The 21,587-nt window shown below is 53.4% G+C and overlaps 1 protein-coding gene across 1 annotated transcript; it reads right to left on the bottom strand.

Moving 5' to 3' along the window:
- Positions 1-4,671: 4,671 nt before the first annotated feature.
- DLL3 (delta like canonical Notch ligand 3) lies at positions 4,672-20,264 on the bottom strand. Its single transcript, XM_084960678.1, is given in 10 exon segments — positions 4,672-4,726; positions 4,728-4,895; positions 5,507-6,098; positions 6,796-7,018; positions 7,751-7,971; positions 9,161-9,403; positions 10,331-10,388; positions 11,317-11,598; positions 11,722-12,038; positions 20,000-20,264. Coding segments are annotated over 9 exon segments (1,896 nt in total). The 5' UTR covers positions 11,791-12,038; positions 20,000-20,264; the 3' UTR covers positions 4,672-4,686.
- Positions 20,265-21,587: the final 1,323 nt, after the last annotated feature.

Here is a 21,587-nt window from a genome sequence, read left to right as displayed (position 1 = left end):
AATAAATAAAAAACCTCTTTGTGGAGGTCTTGTTGCAGAGCAAAGGAAATGAACCCGACTAGGACCATAAGGATGCCGGTTTGATCGCTGGCCTCACTCAGTGGATTAAGGATCTGGCATTGCCATGAGCTGCGGTGTAGGTCGAGGATATGGCTTGGATCCTGAGTTGCTGTGGCTAGAGAAGAGGCCGGCAGCTGCAGCTGCGATTCAGCCCTTAGCCTGGGAACTTCCATATGCCTTGGGTGCAGCCCTAAAAAATCCAAAAAAGAAAGAAAGGAAGGAAGGAAGGAAGGAAAGAGGAAGGGAGGGGAGGGGAGGGAAGGGAAGAAAAGAAAAAGAACAGAACTCGGACCAGAAAAACTTTCCCTTCTCTGTGAGCTCCGATCATCCATCAATCGGAGATGGCCTTCCCTGCCTGAGCCGCTGCTCCCTCAGGCTAAGCTTGCAGCAAGGAGGTAGAGCCGTGCAACAGAGCCTTTGCTTTAAAGGGCCTGCTGACTTGGGTGTGGGACTCTTCTCTTATGATGGTGAGTCAGGGAACTCTGGTCATCACTCTTTTTTACGGCATACAAAAGTTCTGGGGAGTTCCTGTTGTGGCTCAGTGGGTTATGAACCAGACTAGTATCCATGAAGATGTAGGTTCAGTCCCTGGCCTTGCTCAGTGGGTTAAGGATCCAGAGTTGCCATGAGCTGTGGTGTAGATCACAGACACGGCTCGGATCCCAAGTTGCTGTGGCTGTGGCATAGGCCAGCAACTGCAGCTCCGATTCGACCCCTAGACTGGAAACTTCCATGTGCTGTAGGTGTGGCTCAAATAAAAAAAGTTCTGCGGCCAGGGACTGAACCCTCACCACAGCAGTGACAACACTGGATCCTTAACCTGCTGAGCAACCAGGAAACTCCTGGTCATCACTCTTTTTTTTTTTTTTTTTTGTCTTTTGTCTTTTTTGTTGTTGTTGTTGTTGTTGTTGCTATTTCTTGGGCCGCTCCCGCGGCATATGGAGGTTCCCAGGCTAGGTGTCGAATCGGAGCTGTAGCCACCGGCCTACGCCAAAGCCACAGCAACGCGGGATCCGAGCCGCGTCTGCAACCTACACCACAGCTCACGGCAACGCCAGATCGTTAACCCACTGAGCAAGGGCAGGGATCGAACCCGCAACCTCATGGTTCCTAGTCGGATTCGTTAACCACTGCGCCACGACGGGAACTCCTGGTCATCACTCTTTGATAATCCAGCCAGTACTGTTCCTGTAATGACTCACGGATGTGAACAGTGATGGTTTCAAGACTCTGGGGTTGGTAAAGCATCCTTGATGCCAGGAAGAACATCAAAGGGGGAATCTGTGGGATCCACTGCCTGCTTTCAGTTTTTACGCAATAGTCATTGATCAAAAACCGAGATGAGGGAGTTCCCTTCGTGGCGCAGTGGTTAACGAATCCGACTAGGAACCATGAGGTTGCGGGTTCGGTCCCTGCCCTTGCTCAGTGGGTTAACGATCCGGCGTTGCCGTGAGCTGTGGTGTAGGTTGCAGACGCGGCTCGGATCCAGCGTTGCTGTGGCTCTGGCATAGGGCAGTGGCTATAGCTCCAATTCGACCCCTAGCCTGGGAACCTCCCTATGCCGCGGGAGCGGCCCAAAGAAATAGCAAAAAGACAAAAAAAAAAAAAAAAAAAACCGAGATGAGCGTAATGCATCTTCCCCTCTTTGCTTTTAAATTGTGTTCTGGGAATTTCTGTTGTGGCGCAGCAGAAACGAATCTGACTAGTATCCATAAGGATGAGGGTTCGATCCCGGGCCTCAATCAGTGGGTCGGGGATCCGGCATAGCCATGAGCTGTGGTGTATGTAGTTCGCAGACACGACTCGGATCCTGCGTCGCTGTGGCTGTGGTGTAGACCAACAGATGTAGCTCTGATTCGACCCCTAGCCTGGAAATATCCATATGCCTTGGGTTTGGCCCCAAAAAGCAAAAAAAAAAAAAAAAAATGCATTCTATTCCCTCATCAGGCTGCATAATTTGTTCAAGGCAGCAAAGACTCAGTCTCTGAACACCCAGTTGTCTTTGAAAGAATAATGGGCTAGTGTTGATAGCTGCTTTTAATCTCAATTTAAAAATTATTTGAGGGAGTTCCCGTCGTGGCTCAGTGGTTAACAAATCCGACCAGGAACCATGAGGTTGAGGGTTCGATCCCTGCCCTTGCTCAGTGGGTTAAGGATCTGGCGTTGCCGTGAGCTGTGGTGTAGGTCGAAGATGCGGCTCAGATCCCACGTTGCTGTGGCTGTGGTGTAGGCCGGTGGCTACAGCTATGATTCGACCCCTAGCCTGGGAACCTCCATGTGCCGCGGGAGCGGCCCAAGAAATGGCAAAAAGGACCAAAAAAATAAAAATAAATAAATGTTATTTGATAGTAGGCTTTTGTTTCAATGTCCATATTCCTTAATGGCAGTTAATCCTCATGACTCAGAAATGCAATACAGTGAAACGTGAAAGGAGACTTTGTATGTACATGTATTTATTCAATATATAGTAAGTACCCTTTCACTGAAAAGAACATGTGGGATCCCCTGGCTGACAATCTAATAAAAGGACTGCTAAGAGTTCCCTAGTGGCACAGCAAGTTAAAGATCTGGTGTTGTCACTGCAGTGGTGTGGGTCACTGCTGTGCTTCGGGATCCATCCCTGGCCCAGGAACTTCCACATGCCATAGGCACAGAAAAAAATAAATAAATAAAAGAAGAAAGAAAGAAAGAAAAGAGAGAGGAAAAAAAAGACTGCTACATTAGTTCATTTGTTGCTACAGTCTCATGATTTGGCTCATTTCCAAAAGTGCTTGGGCACGTTCCCAGCCTCCTCTCCACTAGAAAATACAGAGGAGGAGCGGCAGAGATGGGCTGGTGTGAGCTTTTCATATTTTCAGTGGCAGAAGTAGTATGAAATGTGTGGTTAACAGTCTTAGGATGGTTCCCAAATTTAGGAAGGTTCCCCCTCTCTGCCAGATCTTCCTCAGACTTGTTCCATCTCATCAGGAAAGAGGTGCAGGGAGTTCCCATCGTGGCTCAGCAGAAAGGAATCCAACTAGGAACCATGAGGTGGCGGCTTCGATCCCTGGCCTCCCTCAGTGGGTTAAGAATCTGGCGTTGAGCGGGCTGTGGTGTAGGTCGCAGACGCAGCTTGGATCCCGTGTTGCTGTGGCTCTGGTGTAGGCCGGCAGCAACAGCTCTGATTCGACCCCTAGCCTGGGAACCTCCATATGCCACAGGTGCAGCCCTAAAAAGACCAAAAAAAAAAAAAAAAAAAAAAAAAGAGTTGCAGCAATTACTCCACGCTGAGCCTCCAATTCCTCTGTAAAACAGATTCTTTCTGCTCTGAGTCTGTCGGTGTGCCTGCCAGGGACAGTATTTGTGTCTAGTAGCAAACCCTGATTTTTGGTAGAGAAAGAGACACCCCTTGGCCCACATATTCCATGTGATGATTTGGACAGGCTGACCTAACCCCTGCCACACCCCAGACAAACGGCCAACCCTGGCCAGCAAAATAAGCCATACCGGAGTTCCCTTGTGGTGCAGTGGGTTAAGGATTGGCATTGTTGCTACAGAAAGGCAGGTTCAATCCCTGGCCCTGGAATTTCTATCAGCATGTCAAAAAAAAAAAAAAAAAGCCATAGCCATACCACCCAGTGTCTAGTTCAAGCAAGGCCATGTGACGAGCCATGGCCAGTGAAACCAGCTACATATGAAGTCATCCCAGAGACAATGGGAGGCAAACACTGAGCCTCTGAATCCAGCCCTACTGAAGCTCCACCTACCACAGGATTTTTGTTTTTCATAAACTAATAGGTTTTCTTGTTTATTTATTTCTTTATTTTATTGTTGTTATTATTTTTTGTCTTCTCAGGGCTGCAGGTGCAGCATATGGAGGTTCCAGGCTAGGGGTGGAAGCAGAGCTACAGCTGCCAGCCTACACCACAGCCACAGCAACAGCAGATCCAAGCTGCATCTGTGGCCTGCACCACAGCTCAGGGCAACGCCAGATCCCCGATCCACTGAGCGAGGCCAGGGATTGAACCTTCAGCTTCCAGAATATTCATCAAGTTCGTTACCGCTGAGCCACAAGGGGAAATCCTCTTGTTTACTTAAACCACTTTGTTGGTTTCTGACCCCGGCAACAGATCCCTGTCTATTATTCTCAGGAGACAAAAATCTCTCCCCTCAGCCCCAACACCACATACAAAGCACTCAACTTAATGAGTCAAAGCTGATCAAAATAAGAGCCTTTATAGATGTCTCAGGAAAGACAGGGAGAGGAAAAAAGGATATAAATAACCATTACTACGTACAACTTCCGGAGGTAAAATTCTCCCAGTCACCCCTTCCACCTTGAACGCCAAAATGTCTGAAGCGGAGAATACAAAAATATCCAGGTTCCATCTCCAAGTGCTGATGGAGAAGGGGCAGGTTAAGCCTAGAAACAGGATGAGTAGTAGGCATGAGTAAGGGCTGGCTGCCCCTGTGCCTCCCCCTTCTCTCCCCAGTGAGTGGAAATCAGTGGAAAAGCTCTGGCAGAGGCTCCCCACTGCGACCTCTTGCGGCCCATAGGTCATCCAAAGAGGAGGTGCCAAGTAGCTCAGAACAACAGCAAAAGGGATGCAAGATAGAACTAACTTAAGTCAAAACTGAAAAGTGGGCTTAAGGACCTTCCAGAGACTCCACCCTCCTCATCTTACAGATAAAGGAGAGCTACAGGAAAAGGACGGGATGCCTCTGCCCTGGGTGCCCGGTATGCGCATAGGGAAGCCAGGTGGGTAACTACCTCCCGAGCGTAGATGGAAGGAGCAGATATGACATAAACTGAACAAGAGTCTCCGTCTTCGGCGTGATTCCAATCTGAGGACGGGCTATGGGAGGAAAAGAGTGTAAGATCCAGACCCCCTTTTTTTTTTTTAATTTTAAAAAATATTTTTTTAGGGCTGCACCTGCAGCATATGGAAGTTCCGGAGCTAGGAGTCTAATCAGAGGCAGATCCGAGCCGGGTCTGCAACATACACCGCAGCTCACAGGAACAGATCCTTTAAATACTAGTCGGGTTCATAACCCGCTGAGCCACAACAGGAACTTCAAGATCCAGACCCTTTAAATTCTCGCATCTTGTTGTCCCAACCACCACGGAGAGGCACCCAAAGCCAACTAGGCGAATTGTGAAACACCCAACCAAAAAAAGGGTTGGAGCTGGGCGTAAGAGAAAAGGACCAATCGGAAGTCCCATCAAGAAATCAGATCAGGAGTTCCCTTCTGGTGTAGGTTAAGATTCCGGCCTTGTCACCACAGCTGCTCGGATAGCTGCTGTAGCGTGAGTTCTATCCCTGGCCCGGGAAACTTACACCTGCCGAGGGCGCGTTCAAACACCCCCCGCTGCCCCCCCCCCAAAGGAATCTGGACAACTACATTATGAGATGGATAACAAGCGGCCAAGAGGGACAAAGCTTAGGTCTTCGGCCAAGCCCCTCACCTTGGCCCATCCTCGGAACCCTCCTGGGTCCTCATGTTGTTGAGTGCATCAGGGAGCGCATGGACCGATGGTTCCGGGGTCCCCGCCAGCAAGCGAGACCCAGTATCTCGCCCAGGGCCACGCCGTCTCACGTGAACCAGCAAGAGCGCAGCGCCGGCCAAGCCCGCGGCCACCAGCAGTCCCAAAGCCGGGGGCAGAAGAAAGCGCTGTGGGTCCCCGTGCCTCAGACCCGGCGAGGCCGCGGGCAACGCGCCCGCGCTGCCGTCCGCGCCGTCGGGGTGAACCGGGAACTCGCACCGCGCTCCCATGTAGCCGGGCGCGCAGGCGCATACGAGGCCGGAGAAGTGCGCGTAGCAGCGGCCGCCGTGGGCGCAGGGGCGCGCGGCGCAAGGGTCGGCGCGCTCGCGGCAGTCGCGGCCGCCGAAGCCCAGCGCGCAGGAGCAGCGGCGCGCGCCGCCGCCCTCCAGGCAGGTGCCGCCGTTGGCGCAGGCGCGGCCGGCGCAGTCATCCAGGTCGTGCTCGCAGCGCGGCCCCGCGAAGCCGGCGCGGCAGCGGCAGCGCAGAGCGTGGCCCAGGTCCAGGCAGAGCCCGCCTGTGGGGAAAGGGGCGTCAGGGGCGCGGCCAGGGGTGGAGGGTCCCGCAAGCCCGCCCCCGCTTCTTTGTCTCGGCTCAGTAATCCCACCCCGACCCTTTCTCTGGGTCCACCCTCTCTCTTCTAACTCAGGCTTTGGGAGTGCACCTGGAAAGCCGGCCCGCTTCTTTTTTTTTTTTTTTTTTGCCGGCACCTGTGGCATATGGAGATTCCCAGGCTAGGGGTCTGATTCGAACTGTAACTGCCGGCCTACACCACAGCCACAGCAACGTGGGATCCGAGCCGCGTCTGCGACCTACACCACAGCTCACGGCAACGCCGGATCCTTAACCCACTGAGCAAGGCCAGGGATCGAACCCTCAACCTCATGATTCCTAGTCGGATTCGTTTCCATTGCGCCATGACAGGAACTCCCATCCATCAGAATTTTCATCTCATTCGCTACTGTATCCCCAGAGCCTAGAACAGAGCCTGGAACACAGTAGATGCTCAATAAATATTTGAGATAGGAATATCACCTCTATCACCTCGCCTGTTTTACAGAAGAGCAAACTGAGGCTGGGCAGAGGGGGACGATCACCTCCCAGGCCACAGGGTTCAAGGAGGCAGAGCCAGGATTCCCACCTGGGACTGTGAGCCAAGCCTTGCTCTTGCCCACTGACCGTGCAAGGACCTCCCACCCCACCCTCCTCCTCACCATTCCGGCATGGCTGCAGACTGCAGCGGTCCACCCTCTTCTCACAGTTGGAGCCTTGGAAACCAGGTGGGCAGTGGCAAATGTAGGCAGAGTCTGGGTCTGCGCCTCCCACACACAAGCCGCCATTGAAGCAAGGTCCATCCGCACACGTCACCCCGCTCACCTCACACCGCAGCCCGTAGAACCCACGGGGACAGGTGCATTCGAAGGACCCCAGTGTCTCCTGGGCAGGGGCAAAAGCGCCTTGGAGCAGAGGCTCCGGAGGCCCAGAGAGATCCCACTCCCACCTCTACCCCTTGGTCCCGCCTGTCCTGTCTGCCCTCCTCGATGCTGGCCACATAGCCCAGGCCTACGTCCGGTTCCTAGCACTAAACCTGTCTCCTCCATGCAGCCTTCTCGGATCTCCTCTTTTCAGACCCTCCCCCTAACTTGAACAGGGTCACTCGCTGAGCCACAGTGGTGCTGCCCAGGGAACCCACACTGGGCTCCCTCCCACCACCAAACGTTCCCTTACCCCGGGCCACTCCTCTGGTCTCACTTCTCCAGTCACCTCCTCTCAGCCAAATCGGACTTCAGCAGCCCCAGCCCCAGCCCAACTCCAGGAAACCTCCTCTGATGACCCCCGCTCCCAATTCCAATTATCAACCCACCTGGCCCCATCCCCCCTACCTTGAGCCCCAAGCTCTCTACTCCACGGTGGGGCAGTGTAGCCCCATGGGACCCCTCATCATTCCCACGTCCACATCTTTAGGTGCCACCCACTGGCTCTGCTCTCTGCATTGCCATTCCCATCACTTCATCCTACTTCAAGGCCCTAGATGCAGTCTGGACACCTCCGGGAAGCCCTCCCTGATAGCTACCCCACCCCACCCCCCACACTGTTGTCTCATGGAGCCCCAGACAGGGAACTCCCTGGGTAAAGTACCGCCGAGGACGAGGTGAGGATGATACTGACACTACAGCTGCCCCCGTTGGCACACGGGTTCCCATCACAGGGCCCAGGCCCGGGTACGAGGCATCCAGTGGTGGCCGAGGATGGGCCCCTGGGGCTGAGGCAGCTGCTGGTGGAGACGGGGACTGTGCAGAGAGGCCCAGTCCAGCCGTCCAGGCATCGACATTCATCGGGCTGCTCACAGAAGCCGTGCTCTGGGCTGCAGCCTGCTCGACATGTCGTCACTGTGGGAGGCAAGGCAGAGGGAAGAGAAATATTGATGAAAGGCAGAGTCAGGAGGATAGGAATCAGAGAGATTACTAAGCACTTTCCATCTGTCTTGTTTCATCTTTGTGACTGACAACCCGCTGGGCTAGATGGCATTGCGACCCCCAGTTTACAGACAGAAAAACTGGGGCCCTGAGAGGCAGATTGATGATTTGAACCCAGGCCAATGAGTTCCAAAGTCTGTGCCCTTGGAAGGCCTGGGAGCTCCCAAGTCTGAAATCGGAGAGAGAATGAAGGAAGAGGATCAGGGATTGAGTAGGGATTCCTGGCCTTTCAGGGGAAACGGGAGAGCCTTGGATTAGGGCCGGTCTGGGAGGATCTAGCTAAGCCTAGGAGTCCTAGGGGCTTTGGTGGGGCTCAGACATTGGGGGAGGGGTCTGAGGGATCCTGAGCTCTAGAAAGCGAGGGAGTCCGGAGTGCCATCGAAGACAGGGGAGATGGTGGACCCCCTGGGGGGAGGATGGGAGGAGCTTCCAAAGCTCCTGGATGGGGTAGGGAGGGCCCCAGAATTAAAAGAGTTTTAGGGTCCCAGCATCTGGAAAGGGGTGTGGGTATAGATTAGAGAAGGAACTGGGGGGGGCACCAGGATGGAAAATGGGTGTGGGGTTCCTATTTGGGGAGACAAGAGTGCTGGAAAGAGAGAAGGGGTCTAGAGCGACCAAGAAAGGATGGAGAGAAACCTAGTCCTCAGTTTCCCTGAAAGTGGCAGCTGGATCATGGGAGCGCGCTGAAGACCATGAGTGGAGCTGGGGGGTGAGGGTCGCTTTTTAGGGCCAGGGCATACGGAAGGTCCAAGGCTAGGGGTCGAATCAGAGCTACAGCTGCTGCCCACAGCCACACTGGATCCCCGACCCCACTGAGGAAAGCCAGGGATCCAACCCGCACCCTCATGGGTACTAGGCGAATTTGTTTCCACTGCGCTGCAACGGGAACTCGAACCCCCAGCTCCTTGAAGCGGCAGCGGAGCTGCTGAAGGGAGCTGGTAATGGTGCCAGGTCAGCAGCATGCCCTGGATCCCTGGAGAGGTGTGTCTGGGGTAGCTTTGGAGGGGTTCTCGGGTCCCCAGTTCCCTGAAGAGGGCAACTAGGTTGTGAGAGGGGCATGGGGGCCGTGACGTGGTGGGTTGGGACTGAACGCAGGACTCACGCGGTGCCTCGCACTCGTCCTCAACCGGCGCGCAGGGGCGCAGTCCCGGGCCGCAGCGCGAGGTGGCGCTGCGCGAGCCGCAGAAGCGCGCGCACGCGGCCCCGATGGCCGGCGGCTCGCAGCGCGCGCGGTAGGAGAAACGCAGCTCCCAGGCTCCTGCGCGTTGCACGTCCCGCGCCCACGGGCCCCCGGCCGCCAGGCGACGCCGACCGGCCACCCGCGCCAGCAGGCTCCAGGTGGGCCCTGCGGGGAGAAGAGAGAGGTGCTGGGGTGCGGCCCGACCAGTCTCGAAATAGAGATGAAGCGCGCAGGCTCGCACTTTCCCTGCCCCTCTTAGCGAAGTCAAAACATCGGTTTTGAGTCCTGAAAAGTTAGCAAGCCTGCAAACTCCCCCAGTGTGTCCTGAGATCTTTGAAGTCGCGATCCCGATGACCATAATGATGATAACAGTTCTCCCATAGAAGCCGAAATGCCTCTCTATATTTTGCCCCAGAATCCTCGTACACTGAAGTAGTGAGGAGGCCTCTAACCCCCTGGGACATTTGAAATCTCTATATGGCCAAGAGGCAATGAGCGGTCTTTGAAGTGAGGTCAAAGCACCCCCAAAGCGTGCCTCAAGATCTTCCTATATGAAAATGGTGACAGAACCCCCACTTTGGGCCTTCTATAGCCACCAAATCCCCCTCGAAGGTTAAGACCCCATCTCTCTCCCTGAAACCTCTGTGGTGAGACTGCAACATCCCAAAGAGCTGTCTAGGACCTCTCTAGGGACAGGGGGACAGAGCTGTGTGTACAAGAGCCAGAAAGAATTCATATTGTACCCTGAGTTCTCAAAATCATACAGCAAGATGACAGGACTGTGAGATGCTATGTCCTGCTCTGCCAGCACCAATTCTAAGGTAGTAAAAGAGCTCCTCCTCCCCCAGCCCTGCCTGGGATCTGGGCGGTGGATGCCTACATCCAGTACCAGGACATTTCAGCATTGACATGCCGGAGTCCTGGGGCTGTCAACACGCAGCACCACACTCCAGCAGCTGTGATGACATCATAGGTCCATGAACACCCCACCCCACAGACAGCCCCATGTCACTCTCCTGGACCTCACATCAGGCCCCAACTCCCTGGACCCCCCACATCCTGCACTGCTGTCCCAGGACTAAAGACATTTACCTCCAATCTGTTCTCCTAACTCCTCTCTCCAGGTTTCAATGATAAGCGAGAAGGTGCCCTGATGGGGTGGCAGAAGGGGAGGGAAGGAAGGAATGAAGACAGTGGTAAGGGCAGGTACTCAGAGGCCAGACTTTAGGGGTTAAAAGCAGTGACCACTCTGGGAACCAAATAAGCAAGGCACAATTTCCAGAGGGAGTGGCCCAGGGAAGGAATGGCTGTCTTGGCTTTCTTTTCTTTCTTTTTTTTTTTTTTTTTTTTTTTTTTTTGGCTATGCCCACAATGTGTGAAAATTTTCAGGCCGGGAATCAAACCCATGCCACAGCCGTGACCCAAGCCACAGCAATGATAATGCTGGACCTTTAACCCATGGAGCCACAAGGGAACTCCCCATGGTGATCCCATTTTACAGCTGAGGAAACTGAGGCTGGAAAAGGGAAAGTCACTTGCCCAAAAGGACAAGGGTCTGGAATTCAAAAACAGGCCTTTTCACCTTCGTGCTTTTGGGGTTGTGGGGCAGGAAATAGGATTCTGGAGGCGGAAAACTCATGGATACAGGCCCCACCTGAAAGGTCTGAGAAGACATAAGGTGAGAGGATATTGGGTGTGGAAGGGTCCCTAGGTGGAAGGAAATTTGGGGATAAAGATAAAGGTACATGTTTAGGGATCCCCAAGGAACAGAGGTAAGGTTCTGTGAATTGAGGATTTATCTAGATGAGTTTGGGGTTCTGGGAATTCGGGGGCCCCAGCTGCAGGGCTGGGATTTGGGATCTCTAGAGGGCAAGCTGGAGTCAGAAAATCTGCAGTCAGTCCCCAGTGGGTAAGGTTTATGGGTCTGAGAATGTGAGATTCCAGATGATGGAGTCACTGGCCCGGGAATTTGGGGTTCCCAGGGGGGCAGGGGTGGGATCTTGCAAGTTGGAGGGCAGAAGGCAGTGGAGGTTTGGGGTAAGACCGCCAGCAAGCAAGTGCCCCAGGCCAGGTCTCACCGGCCAGGCGTCCCGGAAGGGTACACGCATGAGACCATCCGGCAGCGGCAGGTCAGGCGCTGTAGCTCCAGGCTGCGCAGTGTAGATCTGTCCGCGCGCACTCAGCGCCGCGCCCAGAGTGCACGGAGACTCGGCGGCCTCCTCGGAGATCCCCGGCTTCAGGCAGACCCTGAAGAAGAGGCGGCAGGGGCCCCCGGCCTTGCAGGGGGACCGAGGGGCCCCGGGGCCCGGTCCCGGCCCGAAAGAGTGGATCTGCAGCTCGAAGACACCGGCCAGCTGTGCCTGGGGTGGAAAGGGGCAGTGTCAGGGGACGGCGGGGACCCAGGCGGCTCATCGGCCCCGCGCCCCCTCCCCAAGACCCCTGGGTCGCACCGCTCCCATCCACCCTTTTCACTCCGCTCTGACCTGGGGAAGGAAAAAGAGAGCCAGGATCACCGTCGGGGACAGGAGCTGGGGCATCTGCGAGGCGACCATGGCCTTCCGGAGGTCTTGGGAGCCGCAGCTGCTGGCTCAGGGGCCTTATATCTGAGAGGACAGCCCCGCCCCTTCGGGCAGCCGCCGGCTCCAGGGGAGCCTAGGGGCTGAGGATAGGGTGGGCTTGGGGGTTAAGCTTGAGTGCAAGGCTGGATAATGATTTTAAGATTCTGTGAGGGTGCGTCCGCTGCTGGGGCGTGTACACGACCGATCGTCTAGATGAGGTTGTGAGGCTCCAGCACGTGTGCCTGAAATGGAACATGATGAAGCCTCTGCGTGAGGTTGTAAATAATTCTAAGATTCTGTGTGTGTGTGTGTGTGTGTGTGTGTGTGTGTGTGTGTGTACACGCATCGCACACCAGCATGGGAAAAGGGAGATGTGCATGTTCTCATGGCTGCGTGACTTTCGGAGAGTGTGGGTCTCTGTAGATGTTTCTCTGTGCAGGTGTGTGAATATATGTGAGATCCTGGACCACGGAGTGCGGTCCCAGGAACCTGTGACTTTGTGGTCTGTGCAGGTTCCTCTAGATGGCTGTGTGTGTGTGTGAGTGTGTGTTCCCTTCCCCAAAACAAAGCCACCCTCCCAAACGTCGTCCGTCGCCTCCCGGCTGCCCCAGACGCCTGGCCGAGGAGCCGCCGCCGCAGAGGGGGCTCCCAGCTGTATGTAAATGCCGCCATCTGCCGGGCGCCGCGCCCCGCCCCCTCGGGCCGCAGCTGGGCTGCCCGTTTGGCCTCCGGAAGGTGTGAACGGCAAATGGGCAGGAAATTCCGTCCTCACATATCAGGGGCCCCGAGTCCTCACTCGGGGATGAATGGGGGAGGCAGGACCCCTGCGCGGTGCAGAAGCCCCTTAGTATTCCAGGACCACCGCAAGGAAAGCCAGTGAGGAGCAGATGTTCCAGCCTTCTGGTCATAATCATTTCCGCGTGCCAGGTGCTGAGCAAAGCCCTTTAGATGGAGCAAACTTTTTTCCCCTCAGAATAAAATGTAATACTTAGAGGCTAATACTTATAGGGGAAAATACAGGTTCAATTATATACGTACATATTTTTCTTTTGGAGAAGGTGCTCCATAAAGCAGAGCCCAGCAGAGCCAGGCGTAGAGTACATGCTTAGTAATTTTTAAAGAATGAGAGAACTCCATCTAAACAGTTTTCTTGGAGTTCCCTCTGTGGCGCAGCAGGTTAGGGATCTGGGATTGTCACTACTGCAGCTTGGTTCAAACACTGGCCCGGGAACTTCCACATGCGGCTGATGTGTCCAAAGAGGGAAAAAAAATGCCAAAAAAAACCCCAGTTTTCTCTTAATCCCGAGGACGGGAGTCACGGAAGGGTTTTGAGCAGGGGCGAGCCATGGTCAATAGTGCAGAACATTCCAGGTTCCTTCACACAGGTTTTCCCTTTATTTATTTATTTATTTATTTATTTATTTATTTTTGCTCTCTAGGGCCAAACCCACGGCATATGGAGAATCCCAGGCCAGGGGTCAAATCAGAGCTGTAGCCACAGTGCTGCAGAAACAGTGGCAGTGGAAAGAGACAAACAGCACTCGGAGATGCGGAATACCAAGGTTTATTCAGCATCCGTGTGGGCTCCGAGGAGTTGCCCCAGAGTCTGAGCACCAGGTCTTTGTTCTGGATAACTTTTATATAACACAGACCTCCGGGTCTCAAGGTTTTCTCAAGGTTTTCCCTTGTAAGCCACCCCAGCCCTCCCCCTTCTCCAAGCAGACAGTGTTCCTGCCTAAGAAACTGAGCATGCAAGGTCACAAAAGCAAAACTGGGAGTTCCCATCGTGGCACAGCGGAAACAAATCCCACCAGCATCCATGAGGACTCAGGTTTGATCCCTGGCCTCACTCAGTGGATTAAGGATCCGGCATTGCCGTGAGCTGTGGTGTAGGCCAGTGGCTACAGCTCTGATTCGACGCCTAGCCTGGGAACCTTCATATGCCGCAGGGGCAGCCCTAAAAGAAAAAAAAAAAAAATTGAAACTGATAAGCACCAAGGACACAAGGCATGTAGTTGCTACAAGTTTATAAGAAGGGTGATATGCAGCCAGCAAGGCTGCTGACAGGCATGTAGCTGCCTTTTCAGCTGGGGGGGGTCATTTTTCTAGTTAAAACTCTTATTCATTCCTCCCTCCGAATGTTCAGGGTGCATCTGCAGCCATCAGGGATCATCATCAGTCATTACCCGTTGGTGACCTTTGATGAGCACGACTTTCTTGAATTTCCCCCGGACAAAAGAAATGAGTAGAATAAAGCAAAGTCCATGTGACCCCCTGATCCGATCCGGCTATTCGGATGCATGGGTCACATGAGGAAATGGATCTGAGCAGGGCCAAGGGGTCCAGATGAATAACTGTAAACAGCAAATATAAATGTCGGGCAGAGGATAACAGTATATGACAGTAAGAAAGTCTCTATAGAAAACAAGACAGTCTGTTTCCCCAGGCAGCCGACTCCTCGAGCTTCGCCTGTGCATCAACTGACCAGCTTCTGGGGTGGTCGGAGCAGGGCTTCGAGATGGTTGTCTCTCCCTCTGTATTGTCAGGCGTAGAGGTTTCTCCGGATCAAGGGCAGCTTCCCATTCCCCACAGTCGTCACTTCGGCCAGCCGGTTTAGCTCTGGAGTGATGGACCCAGGCATCTATTCCTGTCACTTTAAGAGCAGTGGGGGAGTTCCCATTGTGGCTCAGTGGTTTGCGAATCCGACTAGGAACCATGAGGTTGTGGGTTCGATCCCTGGCCTTGCTCAGTGGGTTAACGATCTGGCATTGCCCTGAGCTGTGGTGTAGGTCGCAGACACGGCTCGGATCCCTCGTTGCTGTGGCTCTAGCATAGGCCAGTGGCCACGGCTCCGATTCGACCCCTAGCCTGGGAACCTCCATATGCCATGGGAGCAGCCCAAAAAAATGGCAAAAAGACAAAGGAAAAAAAAAAAAAAGAGCAGTGGGGGTGGTTAAGATTGCAGTATAAGGCCCTTTCCATACTGGCTTTAAAGACTCCTTTTTCCAGTCCTTTATCCACACCTGGTCCCCTGGCTTGTGGGCATGCACTGTTATGCCTAAAGATACAGGCATTCTGTGACTCATTTGTGTATTTTCGAGATAATGAGCCCCAACCCTTGTAGTTGTTTATGAAAATCTAAGCCTCCCAATTCTCTGATGTTTCCTCTCAAACTGTTCAATGGAGGTGGCCTCCCATATAAGATCCAAATGGCAAGAATTCTATTCCCACTCGGGGTGAGCATCTCACTTTGAGAAGGGCCACCAGCAGCATGTCTGCCCAGGGCAGGCTGGTTTCCTGATCTAACTTTGCAAGAGTCCGCTTAGGAGTTCGGTTCATGTGTCCTACTTTCCCTGAGCTCTGAGGGTGATAGGCAGAATGTAGCCTCCACCGGACCCGTAAGGCTTTCGCCACCTGCTGCACTGCCTCAGCCACAGATGCTGGTCTGTTAATTGTCTGACCCAAGGATCAGAGGCATTCTGTATCTGGGAATGACGTCTCTCAGGAGTGTCTTGGTCACTTCCCTTGCCTTTTCGGTTTGGGTGGGAAAGGCTTCTACCCATCCTGAAAAGGTGCAGACAAAAACTAGCAAGTATTTGTATCCCCTGCTCGGAGTGACTTCAGCGAAGTCCACTTCCATATCCTCAGATGGGGACAGTCCACAGTGTTGTGTCCCAGCTGGTCTGCTATGCCCCTGGTGAGCATTATTTTGCAGACAAGTTATGCACCATTGGGAGAGAGAGGAGCAGCGAGCAGGAAGACATGTGATAAGGTAGTAGCGGCAGTTTTGCCCACATTCGTGTTGCTGGGGGACTAGCTTGTAGGCCAGCTGTTCCGGAACATAGACTTGACGGTGGGTCCCATCTTAGTTTTGGTTCCTCCTTCCTCTTTCATCCATTTTTCTTCGTCTGGAGAGTACTTGGCGACATCGGCACATCTCGGGCCAGCAGAACATTCGGTGTATCTGACGCTGCCCCCGGGCTGCTCGTCTGCAGGCTGCATCAGCGCTATCTTCCCTTTCGCCACTGGACTGCTTCCCTTTTGGTGGCCTTTGCAGTGGATAACTGCCACTTCCCTATGTTCCCATTACTGCTCCTAGGAGCTTTAGGATTTCAGCCTGGTTTTTCATTCCTTTTTCTTCAGCAGTAAGGCGTCCTCTCTCCTTACCTAAGGCTCCGTGGACGTGTAAAGTCACAAAAGCATACCGTGAGTCGGTACAGATATTAACTCACTGGTCTCGGCTGAGCTCCAGCGCTCTGATTACTGCCCATAATTCTCCTCTCTGCGCTGACCAGCCTTGAAGACGTGCATCCGCTTCCAGCCCTTCTGAGTCAGACACCACAGCATATCCTGCCATCCCTTTTCCATCCTCCATGAAGCTACTTCCATCTGTATATAAAACCGGGTCCCGATTTCAGAGTGGTTTAATCAGTTAAGTCAGGCCAGCTGGAAAACACCTCATCCAGGACCTCTAAGCAGTTATGGTCGGGGGGCCCTGCTTCATCTGGTAGAAAGGTGGCTGGGTTCAGAGTTTGTACAACTTCCAGCCTTACCCACGGCGTCTCACACAGTAACCCTTGATTCTGAGTCATTCGTGCACGTGGAAGCCAATAGTGGCCCCCATTGCTTATCAGGGTTACAACTGAATGCAGGACTTTAACGCTGAGGTTTTGTCCCAGTATCAACTTATCAGCCTCTCTTACTAACAAGGTGGTAGCTGCCAGTGCTTGGAGGCAGGGAGGCCATCCGGCTGTCACTGAGTCAATGTATTTGAACAGATACACCACCAGTCACTGTCAAGGCCTGAACTCTTGGGTAAGGACTCCCAAGGCCATCCCATTCTTCTCATGAACAAAGAGGTTGAATTCTCTCGGTTACATCAGGAAGCCCTAAGGCTGGAGCCTCAGTGAGTTTGGATTTGATTGCCTGAAATGCTGCCTCCTGGCTTGGTCCCCATTCAAGGGGAGCCTTTTCTTCCCCTTTTAGGGCCTCATACAGAGGTCTGGCTAAATCTGAAAACTCAGGGGTCCATATCCTGCAGAATCCCGCTGCCCCTAGGAACTCACAAACCCTCCAGTGGGTGGTAGGGGCCGGGATGGCACAAAATGCGTGTTTTCTCTCAGTTTCCAACATTCATTGGCCCCACGTGATGTTCAAGCCTAGATCCTTAACTTGTTTCTTGCAGATTTGTGCCTTTTTCTTTGATACCTGGTACGCTGCTTCCATTAGCAGGGAGAGGAGAGCTTTTGCTCCCTCTAGGCACTGAGCCTGCGTGGTGCTGGCCAGCAAGAGGTCATCAATGCACCACAGCAAGACACAGTCTAGTTTTCCAGGAAATGCAGCCAGGTCAGCGGCCAGGGCGCCGCTGAAAAGAGTGGGCGAGTTCTCAAATCCTTGTGGGAATCTCGTACAGGTGAGCTGCTCCTTTGTCCCTATGTGTGGAGTCTCCCATTCAAAGGCAAAGGCTGACTAGCAGGCGCCACTTGGAGGCAGAAGAAGGCAAGTGAGTCCAGGCAGGTGAACCACTCAGCAGGGGAAGGGATTCACCCCAGCAAGGCATACAGGTTGGGCACAGACCAGGGCAATGCAATTGATGTCTCCTTTATGGCCCTCAAGTCCTGAACCGGGCAATGGTCTTGTGTTCCCGGCTTCCTTGCATGTAGTGAGGGGGTGTTCCAGGGCAACTGGCACCTTATTAAAAGTCCACGCTGAAGTTCCCTGTCCAGGTGAGCCTGGATGCCCAGTCGAGCTTCTCTGGGAATCAGGTATTGTTGCAGTTTTACTGGTTGGGCTTCAGGCTTCAGATCCATTCCGATAGGAGTGGCGTCTTGCAAGCCCAGGAGGGTTCCCCTCGGCCCAAACCAGTGGGTACCCAGCCTCTAGTCCGAGGGAATAGCGCCATTCCTCCTTGCTCCTCACAAGAGACATGATTAAGGGGGCGGGGGTGTCTGTCAATGTGAGGCGAGCTGGTCCATCTGTGGTAAAGGAGATTTGAATCCCCATCTCGGCCAGCAGGTCTCTTCCCATCAAGGAACTGGGCAGTCGGGCAGGTAAAGAAATTCATGTACTACTTCATGGCCTCCTAACACCTTCGGGTACCACAGAAGGGTCTGCGGGTTTGGTTGCCTGTGGCCCTGATGATGGGAGTCTCTCTCCCCGAGAGGGAGCCATGGGTTGTGTGACCACTGGATGTCGAGCACCTGTGTCTGCCATAAAGTCTACGGGTCGGTCCCCTACTTGAATTCTGACCATGGTCTCTAGGGGCCCCGTTGGAGAGAGCCCCATCCCCACTAGTCTGACTCCGCATCGGCTAAGCCAATCCAATTCGTGCTAGATGGCTCTGGTTGGCACCGGCTAGGCAGGGGTGCCGCCTTGGTCTTCCTCTCAGGACAGTTGGGTTGAGGCATTCAATTTTCCAGTGCCCCTTCTCTTTGCAGTAGGCACGCTGATTGTGCCCATGGGGGCCCCTTTTTCCTGGCCTTGGGCCCCATGGTTTATGGGGGGCCCCTCTGGGGGTACCGGTTTTGACAGGCTGATGCCAGAAGGGCAGCTTTTTGTTTCATTCTCTTTTCCATATCGTGGCAGAACCTTGTTGCCCATCGCTAGTAACTTTGTGGCATTTTTTCCTGCAAATCCTTCTAATTTCTGTAATTTTTTATGGATGTCTGATTGGGCTTGTCCTACAAAGGCAGCATTTATGATCCGTTGATTCTCAGGGGGCTTAGGATCAAAAGCGGTGAAGACTCGAAAAGCCTGCCATAGTCTTTCATGGAAGTTGGCCGGGTTTTCATTGGCTTTTGCAGCATCTCAGTAGTCTTGGCTATGTTAGGCTTTTTAGCCCCAGCTTTTACCCCCTGTAGGAGGGCCTGTCCATACCTCTCTAAATTATTTCTTCCCCCTTCGATATTGGGGTCCTAGCGGGGCTCTTCCTCTGGGAAGACTTTCCTTACTCAGTTTTTTTACATCTAATTGATCCCCTGGGGCATAGGTTTGGAGCCATTTCTGGGCTTCTGTAGCAATTTGTCAGTGCTCCTCAGTGTTAAACAGAGTAAGAAGGAGCTGCGGGCAGCCCACCCAGGTGGGGCGATGTGTCCGGAAAATGGACTTTATAAGGTCGATTAGTGTCTGGAGCTTTTCAGAATATGAGCGGGTATGATGTTTCCAGTTGAGGAGATCAGTCGTAGAAAAGGGCTGGTAGTAACAGACTGGTCCCCGCTCCTGTATGGTCCCATCGGGGGCACTCTGCTGTGGTCCCCGTGTTTCCTGCAAAGGCATTTGTAGTGCAGGGGTGGCTGCTCCCTGGTTTGACTGGAGGCAGCTGCTCACAGGTTCTGGTCAATCTGGCTGCGGCGACAGAAAGTGGTGGGCTGTCTGACAGCTGGGGACCTTCAGCCCCCAAAGGAGGGGCTGGTAGCACATCGAGAGGTGGCACGGGGACGAGTCCTTGGCCTCTCTTTGAAATATAGGTGGCTCCTTTTCTCGAGGCAGTTTTCTTTTTGGACTGAGCTACTAGGACCTTACACTTTCCCTGGCCTGTGATGCAGAACCGAACCCAAGGAAGCCTCAACTGGGCAACTTCTAACCATTAATTGATGTGTGGAAATTGGTCTGGGTGTCCAGGGTCTCCTGTTAAGACCTTATATACTGCTCGAACAGTGGGCATATCCAAGGTCCCTTCCGAGGGCCACTCCAGGGTATAGAGAGTGTGCAGTTTTCCAGAACTCAGTTTCACACTGTAATCTCCAGAAAAAATTTTAACCATACATTCTAAGACAGTGGGTTTTGAAGCCAATTTACCCATTGTGTGAATTCCCACCCTGTGACAATGTCGCAAGACAAACAGCAGGGGGCACACTCACTTTCATCCGCCTGACTGGCGGGCGGGGGCGGGAGTTAAGGTGCCTCTTGGCCTGTGGCTGGTCCGTATAAACCCCGGACCCAGACCAGTCTCACAGGGAGGGAAGAGAACCCTCAGAGCCTGGTACAGCCCTAAAGCCTTATGGAACTGCAGGCTCCATAGTCCGAGAGCACAGGCTCTCATTCTCTCCAGTCACTCACACACAGACACCAGAATTGACAAGCCACCCAATCCCAAGGGAATAAATCCTGTCCTGAGTGACCTTCTGGTCACTGAGAGGTGATCAGTCTCTCCTTCCGCCATATGGCAGGTCCTGACTCGGGCAGATGTCCCCAGGGCACTCACCAGTCTGACGTCCTGTCCTGGAACCCGTTTCCACTCTTCTGAGCCCATTCGGGAAGCGGCATGAGCCGGGAGGGTACGGCCCAGTGAGAGTTAGGGTCCGGCAAAACGGCCGGGCACACGGTATCCGCCTGTCAGCAGGCCGGTGACCGCGGCCCTCCCCGGTTCCCAACAACGGTGGCACAAGGGGCCAACTCGGTTGTTGGCTTCCCAGCCAATGCACCAGAAAATGTTGCAGAAACCGTGGCAGCGGAAAGAGACAAAGGGCACTTGGAGATGCGGAATAGCAAGGTTTATTTGGTGCAGGTGCGGGCTCAGATGAGTCCCTCCAGAGTCTGAGCACCAGGTCTTGATTAGATAACTTTTGTACAATAGACCTCCAGGTCTCACGGTTTTCCCACGCAAGTAGCCCCAAGCCCTCCCCCTTCCCTGAGCAGTGTTTCTGCCTAAGAAACTGAGCAAGCAAGGTCACAAAAGCGAACCTGATAAGCAACTAGGACACAAGGCACGTAGTTGCTACAAATTTACAAGGGTGATATGCAGCCAGCAAGGCTGCTGATAGGCATGTAGCTGCCTTTTCAGCTGGCGGGGTGGGGGGGGGGTGTCGTTTTTCTAGTTAAAACTCTTCAGCAGCAATGCCAGATTCTTCACCCACTGAAAGAGGCCAGGGATGGAATCTGTATCCTTTTGGATCGTAGTCAGGTTCATTAATAGCCGAGCCACGGAAGGACCTCTGGTTTTCCCTTTACTTGAAGTATTCTTTCCACTTGCTCCTCTGTTTAATTCTGTTCTCACCTTTCAGATTTCACTTCCTGTAGGAGGCCTTCCCTAACACTCGCCAAGGAGGTTGGGCATCTTCGGTGAATTCCCATAGCCCCCCCATGACTCCTCTATCCTTGCCCCATTTTGGTCTGCTTTTTTTTTCTTTTCTTTTGTTTTTAGGGCCACACCTGTGGTGTATGGAGATTCCCAGGCTAGGGGTCGAATCGGAGCTGTAGCTGCCGGCCTACGCCACAGCTACAGCAACGAGGGATCCAAATCTCATCTGCAACCTACACCACGGCTCACAGCAACACCAGATCCTTAACTCACTGAGTGAGGCCAGGGATCGAACCCACAACCTCATGGTTCCTAGTCAGACTCGTTAACCACTGAGCCATGACGGGAACTCCAATGAGGTCTTTCTTTTTAATTAATATGAGGTCTAAGCACAAACCTGACCATATTCCTCTTGAGCATAGATTCTTCCATGGCTTCCCAGTACCTCAGGCCTCTAAGATTCCAAGGTTGACATTTAAGGTCTTCCCTCCACATTCTCCTAACAGGTTCTAACAAACATACAGCCAGACTTCATGGACCTTACTGGGAAGTAAATTAGGCCCTGTAACAGGGGTAGGTAGAGTAGTGGACCTCCCACCATAGGAAATATTAAATGGAATTTGGACAGCCACTAGCTGTGGAAAAAGGCAAATTCCTGCCCTGGATAACGACTGGGGAAGTAACAGATTCCAGGTCTGAGATACTTCAAAAATTTTTAAGATCCTAAAGACAACCAGCCTTTGGAGTCCCCATTGTGGCTCAGCAGGCCAGG

This window comes from Sus scrofa, chromosome 6, assembly GCF_054392235.1.
Source record: "Sus scrofa isolate SSC_HxYL_T2T_F1_AM1 chromosome 6, Sscrofa_HxYL_maternal_Yorkshire_Landrace_v2.0, whole genome shotgun sequence".
In the NCBI taxonomy this organism is placed as follows: Eukaryota; Metazoa; Chordata; class Mammalia; order Artiodactyla; family Suidae; genus Sus; species Sus scrofa.
This window is presented reverse-complemented; position numbering and strand designations above follow the sequence as displayed.